Source organism: Octopus bimaculoides, chromosome 21 (genome assembly GCF_001194135.2).
Source record: "Octopus bimaculoides isolate UCB-OBI-ISO-001 chromosome 21, ASM119413v2, whole genome shotgun sequence".
Classification (NCBI taxonomy): Eukaryota; Metazoa; Mollusca; class Cephalopoda; order Octopoda; family Octopodidae; genus Octopus; species Octopus bimaculoides.
In genome coordinates this window covers 32,411,301-32,424,063 of record NC_069001.1, presented here as the reverse complement: position 1 = coordinate 32,424,063, position 12,763 = coordinate 32,411,301, and the positions used below count along the sequence as shown (strand labels likewise).

The following is a 12,763-nucleotide window of genomic DNA, read 5'->3' as shown; positions in this document are numbered from 1 at the left end:
TGCTCATAGACTCAAACCTCATCTAATTTGAGAACATTTGGTCATACAGCACTTGATACCAGAAGGCATATATGAAAATAACTGTTATATACTTTTCCAACTTTGCCATCATTAAAATGAAACAGATGTAAAGTGATTGAAAATGTTTATTTGTTATTTTAAAAGATTTTCTGTTCATGTAATATCCTCAGTCACATAATTGGCTAGGAAATGAGCATTCAGGAGCTTATTTGAGCCTTTTGATACAAATCAGTCTGAGACTGCCTTGGGTCCAACATGAGCTTCCTGTTTTAAAAAGTTACCTTTAAAAAAAAAAAAAAATCTTCCATCAAAATTTATTTTGTACACAGGTTTGGTGTCAGTTGTTTTATCAAATTCTTCATTATTTTCAAAATAAATTGAAAAGAAGGCAGGACTATAACAAAATAGTAATTTAGTAAGTTGGTTCTGTGGCTGCTAAACTGGGCACCTTAATATTCTAGTGGTATATAAATATTAAATTTTCTTGACAGGTCTGTGATAAATAGAATTGACACAAGAAATTCATTTCTGATAGCTGCATTTTACTTTATCTGCATGTTATACTTGCACACTCTGAGTTTCATTATTTGCTTCGTTTGTTTTTCTATTACAGGCTAAAGAAATATTATCAAAAGAATCCAATGTACAACAAGTAAAATGCCCCGTGACAGTGTGCGGTGATGTTCATGGCCAGTTCCATGATTTGATGGAACTTTTCAGAATAGGAGGTCGATCACCAGACACAAATTACCTTTTCATGGGAGATTATGTTGACAGAGGATACTATTCAGTTGAAACTGTCACATTGTTGGTAGCTCTAAAAGTGAGTTTCATTTTTGTTTTCATCCAGTTGCACTTTTATATATACACACACACACATACAATTAACAGCTCAATAACTATTTGATTGTTACATCAAATTTGGAGTTAGAGAGGGCATCCTGCCGCAGCAACCATGCTAAAATGGACATTGGAGCACCATGCAGTCTTTGGATTTGTTGAATCCTGGGAAGACATCTGACTCTGGGGAAATGCTACCTTGCTTTGAAATGGATAAGGGCTGACAATGGAAAGAACATCCAGCCATAGAAGATCTGCTTCATCTAATTCCATTTGACTCATGCAAGCAATACCAATAATGGCAGTTGTTTGTATTAGTTACTGTTATTTCACCTTTGTGCAGTTCTGCTTAGTCATGTGGTTAAAAGACATTGTAATCCTGGCTCTTTGTTTTTTTTATTATTTTTTTGATACTATATCTGGTAGTTATTACATTACCCAATGTGACCTATTTATTAAGGTGGAAGTGCAATTTAAGGAATATTTGGCTACTATTTCTAGCAGGTTGAACAACCAGGTGGAGGTTTCTTTTGTTGGCTATGGTTGTATGTGCATGTATTACAAGATTGACTACAAACTATTCAAGGAATGTTGGTGCTATCATCTTGACACAGGTCTTTAATGTGTTGAGTACTATAGAGGATTATGTGGAGTTTCTTTTTGTTGTCCTCAAGGTACTTGGTGACCCTGTTAGTGCTGGTGCCATGTAATGATCACTGATGCCGGTACCTCATAAAGAGCAGAGGACTTTAATACTACTTCATTGCATGGGTGGTGTAGAAGAAAGTGAATGTGAAAAAGGTTCATCATTATTTCAATGTTCACATTTCTGTGCTCACATGGGTCAGATAGAAATACATTGAGGCAGATTTTCTGCAGCCAGACACCCTTCCCATCACCAACCCTCACCTGTCGCCAAATAATGTAATAGTTCTATTGAACATTCAAAACCAACATTAGTGCTAAACACACACATATGACAGGTTTCTTTGTTTTCATCCACCAAATCCACTCAAGGCTTTAGTTAGCCCAGAGCTACAGTAGACACTTGCCCAAGGGGCCAAGCAGTGGGACTGAACCTCAAGTTGTGTGGATGGGGAGCAAACTTCTTAACTACTCACCTAGACCTGCAGACATAAGATCACAAGCTAGGGTGAGAATGGAGAAGGATGTAACAGAGATGTAATAAAGAATTTTCTGCTAAATATTTCATATTTCTTTTTGGTCTAAATTAAATAATTTATCTTTGTTTTTAACAAGGATTTTGTTATTTCTGAATTTGTTATGAAAGTAAAATTTACACAAATATTATAAAGAATATTTTCTTTGTTTTTTGTTGGAGTAGACACTTTTGATTGATTTTGCTGTAAATCAACTTTCCAGTGTTTTTCTTTCCAAAGACTCTGGTTTTGTTATTTGAAACTGTTAAAGCCATGAGTGTATATTCATAAAAATGTCATTTTTTTTTTCTCTTCCAACAGGTAAGATATAAGGACAGAATAACTATACTTCGAGGAAATCATGAAAGTAGACAGATTACCCAAGTGTATGGATTTTATGATGAATGTTTGAGGAAGTATGGAAATGCTAATGTTTGGAAGTTTTTCACAGATCTCTTCGATTTTCTTCCTCTAACAGCATTAGTAGATGGACAAGTAAGTTTGTCTTCCATTTTATTTATTTATTTATTTATTTATTTTTTAAAAGGCTTAGTTGAACCTTTGCTGTGAGCATTTTATGATCAGAAGTGAAACTATAGCAAGAGTTGTAAGCCCCACAGGTTATAACACTGTTAATCCATTTACTGTTTATAAGCATAAAATCTAGCTGTGCTTCAGTACTATTTGGATTATTGTGTGTTAGGGGCTTTCCTTTTCTTTCTCTGAAATTTTGTGTTTAGGCAAATGAGTCTACTCTGTTTTGTGTATTCATCTTAAATAGTTTCCATTTCTGATTGTATGTGGATATGGTGTACATCTGTACATAAGATCTTCTCCAAGGTGTGCAGGGACCTTCATCCAATATCAGACATCATCAAAGAGTATAGTTGTTAGTTTTGTGCTTCACTTTCAAATGGATATCTACTTTGTTCTGTTCTGTTGTAATACCTTACCAGATGTAAACCTCTCTTAGCCTTACATCCTGCAGTAAGTGAGGCTATTGAAATATTGTTGTTTGGCTCTTTCAGTGGTAAACTATGTCAGTTTGTTCCAGCCAATTTTGCCAGGAGATTACTTACCCCTGTTGCATCTCTTTAGTGCTTGTTTACCCCACCAAAAGATTAATGGTGAGGACACCCAGCACCAGTCCATCTTTGAGTTGCCCCTCTGTCTGTTAGCAATCCACTGAAAGGATTAGTTTTATTTGATGGGAATCTTGTAACAGTCCAACCAACCAAGACTATTTGCTTACTGTTGAGGACACTGTTTGTTGTACATTGGTCTGTCCCCTTAATGAGTTTCTTTTATTAGATATTCAGGATTTTATGAAGGCACCCTTTTATTTTAACTATTTTAAACTTTAAGGACTAAAATATTAAAAATTACTTCAGCTGTATATTATCGATGCTTTGGTAGGTTTATATTTTGTAGTAGTGGTGAGGTTTGTCTTAGTTTCAATATGCTGATGTAATGAAAAAGCAGAATTGTAACTCAAAAGTTGTAAAAAAGAAAAAAAGTACCAAGCTTTAAAAAAAAGAGCTGGGGTCAATTGATTCAGCTAAAAATTCTTCAAGGCAGTGCTCTAGCATGGCTGCAGTCTAATGACAGAAACAGATAATATATGTAATTCAACTGCTAACATTGAACTGAAACCTTGTCACTTTTTATTATTAAAATCGTTATCTTTGCTATATTTAAAACATTTGATAATTTTAAGTTTTGCAATTCATATTCCTACATTATCTGAAAAGAGACAGAGATTTAGGTTAAATAAATTTTTAGTTGGTTTTTGTTTGTCATTGAAGAAGTGAGTCATATTTCTGTCAGGATCTTGTTGTCAAGTGACTCTGTGATCATTTTGTCTTTTCTCTTTCCAAAATATTGAAGTAGCTGTGGCATATTCGGAACATAGATAGTTGCCCATCTCTCTCTCTTTCTCTAAGAATGAGTTATTTTGAATTATTCAGTCACAAGAATTTAATTGTTGCATTTTAAATTTTTCTGTAGGATTTTGTATCGTATGTAATGTGTTTTTGTCTTAACCCTTTTATTACCATATTTCTGTTGAGATGCTCTGTGTTTCTTTCAATTAATTTTAAATAATACAACAAATTTAGTAAAATAACTTAGTTATCATTAAGCTCCTGTTAGGAGCATAAATTGTGACTAAGGTTTGGTGGAAGATTTCAAATCAGAATTTTTGAAAACAAGACATTTGTACTACCGAGGCAATTTCAGGCGGGTTAGTATCAAAAGGGTTAAATAATTAAAATATTTTGTGGCAAACTTTTTTCGTGGTAGCATTTATCTATTCATGTCTATAAACATATGTGCCATTGCTCTTTAACCTGTTTGGCCTTGATTCAACAAGCTGGTGATCAATAGGTCTTTTGCTGGTAGTGTTTGTTTTATAGCAGGTTGACAAGTCCATGAAGAAGTGCTTGTGTTGGCATGTATTTGCTTTCCAAATTCATGTATCCAGGTTTCATCCCCTGCATTGTACATTGTACAATTATCATCATACATTAGCTGTAGATTGATGCAAACCATGCTGGGTATAGAGAGACTGTGCTGAAGCTCTTAGGATAAATTGTACTTGTGATTCAAATCTTCAGTTTTGTCACACATTTTCAGGCTTACTTGAAGTTTATCTTTAGAGTACATTTGTATGTAGACTACTTAGTCACTTCCACTGAATCTTACTGAGAATTACATTAAGCGTACATGTCTGTGGAGTATTCAGCTACTTACATGTTAATTTCGCAAGCAGGCTGTGCCATTGATTGGATTAACTGGAACCATTGTCATAGAAAATGACAGAGTGCCAGTTATTTATGCACGTATTTGTATCAGTTACCGATTCTAGCTTGCATTTGTGTTAATACAAACTCTATGAAATGTATTTGGTGGTTTTCATTTTGTGTGTGGTGGGATTGCAGCTGTATTGTCATGACACAGAGCATGTCTTGAACTTTTCCAACCTTGTGGAACCCATCTCTATCGAGATCTGAACACAGCTGATTTCTTCTGGGGAGGGGAGAGAGAGAGTTTCCCCCAGTATTTAAAAACATAAGTGATCTTGGGTGGCTCTAAGCTTTAGAATGTACAGTGACTGCCACAAGACATTCTCTATCAAACTCTCTGAACAAATTTGCCAAAATGCCACCTTATTTCGTGTGTCTTTGGCAAGAAAACAGATTAACCTGTGATTTATGATATTGATTCTCTGAACTGGTATTTCATTGACAGAAAAATTAGAATGCTTGTATGGCAAAATAGTCCTTTGTTTGTGTATAGGTTACTGTTTAACACCACACCAAGTTTTCATACAGGGATATTTTTATTGCTGATATCCACATAAAATCCTGGAATGGATTTAAAGCCATAACACTGCATGTGTGTGTTGTGCAAGCATGCTGTTCCTTGTCACTTAATATTTTTTACCTTTTTATTTGTTTCAATTATTGGATTGTACCCTTGCTGGGGCACCACTTAGAAGGGTTTAAGTCAGACAAATTGACCCCAGTACTTTTTAAAGAAATTTTTCCTAAAGTCTGGTAGTTTGTCAGTCCTTTTTGCCAGACTAAGTTATAGGGATGGGTTGTCAAGCAGAGGTGAGGGACAAAAAGAAAGACACGTAGATACAAGGGGCTTCTTTCAGTTTCTATCTACCACATCCACTGGGGCTGACCAAAGATTTGGTCAGCCTGAGATTATAGAAGAAGACTCTAGCCCAAGGTGCTGTACAGTGGAACTTAACCCAAAACCATGTGTCTAGGAAGCAAACTTCTTACCACACAGCCACCACGGCACCTGTCCTAAATAATAGTAATGAAATTTTTTGAATTTGTTTCCAGATTTTCTGTCTGCATGGTGGCTTGTCCCCTTCCATAGACTCTCTTGATCATATAAAGGCTCTTGACAGAATACAAGAAGTACCTCACGAAGTAAGTATCTATTTTTTTAATTATTATAAATGTGGATTGTTACTACACTTTAGTATTTTGTAGAAAAATTTTATCCAGTATTTTCAGAATTGCTGACTATTATTAAGATGTTGTGCATCTAGAGTGGTTACTTGTTTCTTCTTTTTACAACAAGAGATTGTTTTCAGAGAAGGAAAGTTTAACTTGCTACATGTGAATATTACTTGGCTAAATAGAGTAGTATTTAAATAACTACATAATTATTAGTCAAAGGTAAAAACTGAGTAGTTATCTCTACTAGATTTCTGGTCGAGAAGTTTAGCATTCCCACAGGGCAAATTGCCAGGCTTATTTTGCTGTAGGAATCAACAGTGCGGTTGATAAGAATGAAATGTTTCATGTTGCTAGATTGTTGGAATGAGTGAAGATATGGAGTAATTTTGAAATAAGGATTCATTTGTACTTGTAGCAACAGCTAAAAATGACTTCAAAGAATTATTGAGAAGTTGCCATTAATTTATTGAATGACAATTGGCAGATGGTAATGCTCTGCTCTGATTTCCAGCTGTAAACAATAAATGTGATGGGAGTAAAGCATTCTGCAGATATGGAGTCAGCAGAAATTTCCTATGATGGTTGTGTAGGCTTGAAAGCATCAGGAATGATTAATGTTAGATGAGCAGTCACCTGCTCAGGGTGGCAAGATTTTGTTGGAATGTATCTTATTCATTGACTAGCAGCGTAACAGAACAATTGTCACTTGAAGCTAATTGATCAAATTAGGAAATTAAAAAAGATTATAGTACCAGGTAGAGCTGGTACTACTTTAGCCCCTTAGCTTTTAAACGGGCCATATCAGGCCCAAATATTCTATCTGTTTTTATATTCAAACTAGCCAGAATTGGCCTCTCACATCTGCTCTACAATGTCGTAACTAAATATAATCACATCATCAGTATTTCAAAGTTATGAGATAATATATGGTTAATTCAAAACAATGTGAAATAAGTAAGTATTACATCTGGCAGATGGCAGAATAATCTGAAGCGGTTGTTAGTTTTATATTAGGACATGCTATATTTTTGGGTGGCTTACTTGCCAGAGCTCTTGAATTTTTTTTTTTTTTTTTTCCCCGGAAGGCATTTGGTGGCTGTAATAGTCATATTATTTGCCTCAGCCTGTTACAGCATAGTTTAATTGCAAGGAAATGTTTTTTTTGTTTTTTTTTCATTTTTACAATATTTTCATAATTAGACATTAATATTTAGCGCTCATGTTATTTAAATGTGTATGAGTAAACAGTGCAGAAGTGAGCTCAGAGTAATGGAGGAAGACAAAGGACTGTTATAATGGACCTGTGATGAGGGTGAAGAACAACAGGTGAGTAAAGGTGATCCCGGTAGATAAAACTTGGAAAAGAGGGAAGGCATATAGGAAGAAGTAAAACCTGATCTCAAGATCCACAAACCTTACACTGTTTTACTACAAGTAATGGCACACTCTGCTAGAGAAGAGTCCTCCAACTCATGCCGTCATGCACAAACAGACATAAAAACATTGATTATAAGCTCTCTTAGTGAAAAGCACGCAAAGTAGTAGGTTGTTGAACTGACTCCAGTTCAAGATGTAACTTTGCATTATGGTCTCTCTCAAATTTTCATTGCTTCAATCTGAATGAAATTGGTTGTTGCCCTCTTACATTATAATTGAGTGGTTAAAATAAGATGTATAAATCAATTCCAAAACATTTCTTCTAATATTTCAGGTGATATATTTTTAAATTCATACAAACATTGAAGATCCAGTCTAAATCAACAAGACATGGTTTTGTTTAACTGATCACGTTACATGTAACTGGTTCCTTTTATAGAAACCAAGTACAGGCAACCTTTCCTGAGAAGCAAGTCACATGAGATATGGCAGTCACCGATTCAGCTTGCTAAGATCTTACTACTGCTCTAAGTCATAGGCAGTCATTTAGCAAATGGCCATAAGTTTTATTTTGTTGAAGTTGCTAATGACTTATGAGATAGTGTTAAATTAACAATTGTATTTTAGTGAGACGGGTTTAGTGCAGACTTTCAGTTTGCCTGCTTGAGAAGAGTTGAAAGTTGCTATGAAGGCTAATTATCTAGGTGCTCAAGACAAAGACCTCAGTGGATTTTATTACTGAAGTAACAGTGCTTTGTTATTTAAAGAGTTGTTGCTTTCAAGCATAATGTTAGGTAACATGTATTAAAAGTTAAAATTAGTATGAGGTGTAGATATAATTATGAAAATATCTTGCATCTAACAAAAGGTCTTTTTACAAAAAAAACAAGTTGTTTTCATAGAGCTATAGTGAAGTGGGTTAGGATTCAGTTTCTTCAGTATTAAGGAGTGGGTAGCTGCAGCATGACTGATTTAATTGAAGTACAGAAGACTGAAAATATTGTAATCTATAAATTCTCACAGTGTTGCAGGTGAGGGGTGAGGTAGGTCTAAAGCTAGTAGAGCAGGAAAATCTGAAATTTTTATGAGAAATTTAAAATACTTTCAATGTCAGCTGTACACTAGTTATAGACAATGGTTTCCTATTTCACAAATAGCACATAAGCATGTTTGTGTGAACATGTGTATAATGAAACAGTGGAGTAATGAACAAAAATATATGTGTCTATAATAAGTAGCATGTAAAAACCTGTTGAGAAAAAGCCGTAAAACTAAATAAATCACTCGAGAAAGTAATGAAAATATTCTCCATATGTGTGTGTATGTGTAGATAGTTACATTCTAATACTGTAAATAAATTTTCTGCCAAAATAAAATTAAAATAAGACAAGCTTCTGTAATTCCTTCTTCAGATAAGTTTGTAAAATTGTTGTAATTTAGTGCAATATTGATTTGGCTAACATTTTATATTTGTGGTGACCTCTGTTACATAAGGTTCTTAAAATCTGGTTTAAAGGTCACTCTAGAATTAATAGTCTAACAAAAATAATAGGTTCTTTGTATATTGTCTACTAACCTGATCAAATTTATAGCTTTACAGTTTTAGTAATAGGGTGATGAATCCTCTCTTTTGAATGTGTAATCTGAACTGAACATGTGTGTGTGTATAAATATGTTTATAGGCATGGGGATAACTGTGTGTTAAGAACTTTGCTTTCCAACCACTTGGATCTGGGCTTAGTTCCACTCTTTAGTATGTTCTGCTCTAGCTTCACGCCAACCAAAGTTTTGTGAGTGAATTTGGTAGGTGGAAATTGAAGGAAGTGAGTTGTGTGTATGTTTGTATTTCCTTGTCTTGACATCAAGTGATAGTTGTAAATGACTGTCACTGTCATTCTGAGAGAATGTGTTTGCCGTGGGTAAATATTACTATGCTTAGAACCAGGTGAAGGTCAGCCGGCCAGAGAAAATTTACCATAAACTCTTTTCAACTCATGCAAAAGCATGGAAAATGGTTGTTGATGATTATATATATAGATTCTTCCTTATTTTAAAAAATTGAAACAGTCTGCATGTTTTAACAGAAATATGGTAACAAAAAGGTTAAATTGAGTTTAATTAGTTGTTCATATTGATAATATAAAATGAAACCTATGGGTTATGGTAAATCTCTCTATTGTACAAGTATTGATTAGCTTAACATTTGAAATTAACTCATTATTGCTCCTTAGGCTATTCTTGTATTTGAGGGAATATATTTTGGCTTGGCATTTGTATTGCAAATAAAACTTATGTTTGTGATGATTTAGCAGATCAAAAGTATTCTAGATGTGAACATCCCAACTTAAGATAGTTGTGTGAAATCTGGTGGTTATTTCAGCAGATCAAGTGACTACATACAGGCTCCCTCCTGGGCTTTATAGCAAATAATATATATTTTTTTTACTTAGATTAAGAGTTTTGTTTGTCTATAATTTTGCTGTACTTCTATCTTGATTTGAACTTAAAACATTGAATGTATTATCCAGGGTCCAATGTGCGATCTTCTATGGTCGGATCCAGATGATCGTGGTGGTTGGGGCATCTCACCTCGTGGTGCAGGATACACATTTGGGCAAGATATTTCCGAAACTTTTAATCATACCAATGGGCTTACATTGGTGTCTCGTGCTCATCAACTTGTCATGGAGGTAAGTTGAAATCTTCTGAGATTCTTTGCAGTATTTATTCAAGTGATAAGTTTAATTTTAAAATTCAATTGTAACATTTTAAAAATAGATTTTGTTTTAAAACTCTGAAGCATAATTGTGTTGTTGAAAATTTCACTTTGACATCATGTGGTTGTTAGGTTTGGTTGCTCTGTGCAGAACCTTGGATGTCTTCTGCTTACAGTCTCAAGTCAACCAATACCTTATGAATGAAATTTGGTAGAAGGGACCAGTACAGAAGCCTCTGTGTGCACGTGCACGTCTCCCACTTCAAATTTTTACATTGACACCACTCTGTGATGTTTATGTCCTTATAACCATAAGTGGTGATGTCCTATATAACCATATAACAGTGGTGATGTCCTATATAACCATATAACAGTGGTGATGTTTATGTCCTATATAACCATATACACCAAAAAGTCTGGCACCTTGACAGTTTGTGAAAAATGGTAGAATAAATTACCTTACTTGAAAAAAAGTTGGTGTCAGGGAGTGCAGAATACTGTCTTCCAAAAGTCTTGTCCAACTCATACCAGCATGGAAAAAAAAAATGTGAACATGATAATGAATCTCTTAAAAGTTTCACAGCTACTTTAAGCAGGGATTGACAACTTTGTGTCAACTGGGACCCGCATCATACCATTTCCAAGTGGGAGAGGGCTGCATGATAGAACTCATATGCATGAAATATTACTTGCCCACTTTACACCGAATTTTTTGCAGTTCTTCTTAATTTTGTCTTAGTATGAAATTAGTAACCTAGAAACTCGTTGAGAGCATAAAAACATGCTGTGGGCCACAGGTTGCCCATGCATGTTTTAAAGCATGAGATTTTGTTTTCTGTTTGAGTAATTCTGTTCCCTTAAAATTTGTGAACTATACGTGTATTGTTTTCATTTTTTAATTTTTTTTTTTTTTAACTTTCAGGGTTACAATTGGTGTCATGATAGGAATGTTGTAACCATATTTAGTGCTCCTAACTACTGCTATCGATGTGGTAATCAAGCTGCAATTATGGAACTTGATGATGCATTAAAGTATTCCTTGTAAGTTAAACCTTTTTTTTTTTTTTTTACATGATTTTGGCTTTGTGTTTTTCAAATCTCTATAGAATTATTTTTCTTCTTTTCCAACTTAACCCCTTAGCATTTGAAACAGACCATACTGGTCCAAATATTCTGTTCATGTTCAGACCAGCCGGATCCAGTGTCGCATGCCTACCCTACATTGTCATTCCAAAAATAAAAAACACCCTATCAAGATCTTGCAGCTACAAGTATAGATGTAATGGGAATGCTGACAGGTTAATATATTTCCCTAGTTCAGGCAGCAAGCTGGCAGAAACATTAGCACCCCTGGCAAAATGCTTAGTGGTATTTCCTCTGTCCTATGTTCTGAGTTCAAATTCCACCGAGGTCGACTTTGCCTTTCGTCCTTTCGGGGGGCAATGAAGTAAGTACCAGCTGCATACTAGGGTCGATCTAACTAGCCATGGGGAAAATATTACCTTGCTTGGAAATGAGTTGGGGGCTGGCAACTGGAAGGGTATCTGACTGTAGAAAAATCTACCTTGACAAATTTCATTTGACCCATGCAAGCAGAGGTGGTGCACCAGCATGACCGCAGCCACTTGGCTGAAACACATAAATAAATAAATAAATAAATAAATAGGCATGGCTGTGTGATAAGAAGCTTGCTTCCCAACCACATGGTTCTGGGTCCAGTCCAACTGCATGGTACTAAGTCCTGTGGTTGATTTGACTAAACCCTTTGAAGGTGGTACTCCAGCATGGCCACAATCAAATGACTGAAACAAGTAAAAGATAAATTAGATGATGATGTCTATCCTTTTTCCATTCCAACTTCGTATATTGCCCTGGTAATATATTTTTCCATTTTCCTTTTTCAGCTTGCAGTTTGACCCAGCACCAAGACGAGGAGAGCCACACGTAACACGGCGAACTCCTGATTATTTCCTTTAAGAACCCTGAACATTTTTTTAGTTGTACTGGGCAGCTAACTTTCTGTTTTTTTTTTTTTTTTTTTTTTTTTTTTTTGGTAACTAGTCTAAGTACAACAGCATCAGCAGCATCTGGTCCCTTTCATTGGGAGCTGTGGCAAAATGATAAAAACATACTCTTGCAAAATATTAAAAAAAAAGAAAAAACAACAAAACAAATAAATATATCCCCCCTCAAAAAAAAAAAAAAGACCATTCTCTATTCTTTAATGTGAAAGCAGCCAACAAGTATTGTAAGACATACACGATGGTGTGTGTGTGTGTTTTGCGGGGGGTTTTCTTAATAATTTGAATGACATGAGCTGTCTACTGCTATCCCCGCCTTCCTCCTAACGTACATACCCTTTAGTTTAGTAACACCATTCATAGTTCATCTATTATTGGTGGAAACAAGGCTGCCATAGATCAGTTTTGTCCTCTCTCTCTCTTTCTCCTTACTCCAACATCTATTCTTGTTAAATGTTTAACCAAGTCCTGCAGACTTATGTGATATAAGATTTTCTTTTCTTTCTTTCTTCCTCTCCCTCCCCCTCTCCATCTCATAATAGAGCTGGCTCTTCACTTCTGTTTGTTTCTGATGGATTTTACTTCCCCCTCCCCTCTCTGTCTCTTGCTCCCCCCCCCTTCCCCATCCATCCTATTAATCTCCTCCGT

General features: G+C 35.2%; 1 protein-coding gene across 1 annotated transcript in view; it reads left to right on the top strand.

The window, feature by feature from the left end:
- Positions 1 to 12,299, top strand: part of LOC106882016 (serine/threonine-protein phosphatase PP2A) — a 19,389-nt gene extending 7,090 nt beyond the window's left edge. Inside the window, exons 2-7 of the mRNA XM_014932566.2 lie at positions 635 to 844; positions 2,343 to 2,516; positions 5,879 to 5,968; positions 9,907 to 10,068; positions 11,017 to 11,135; positions 11,999 to 12,299. Of these exons, the coding sequence (XP_014788052.1) occupies positions 635 to 844; positions 2,343 to 2,516; positions 5,879 to 5,968; positions 9,907 to 10,068; positions 11,017 to 11,135; positions 11,999 to 12,071 (828 nt within the window). The 3' untranslated portion in view covers positions 12,072 to 12,299. The remainder of the gene's footprint in view (positions 1 to 634; positions 845 to 2,342; positions 2,517 to 5,878; positions 5,969 to 9,906; positions 10,069 to 11,016; positions 11,136 to 11,998) is intronic.
- Positions 12,300 to 12,763: the final 464 nt, after the last annotated feature.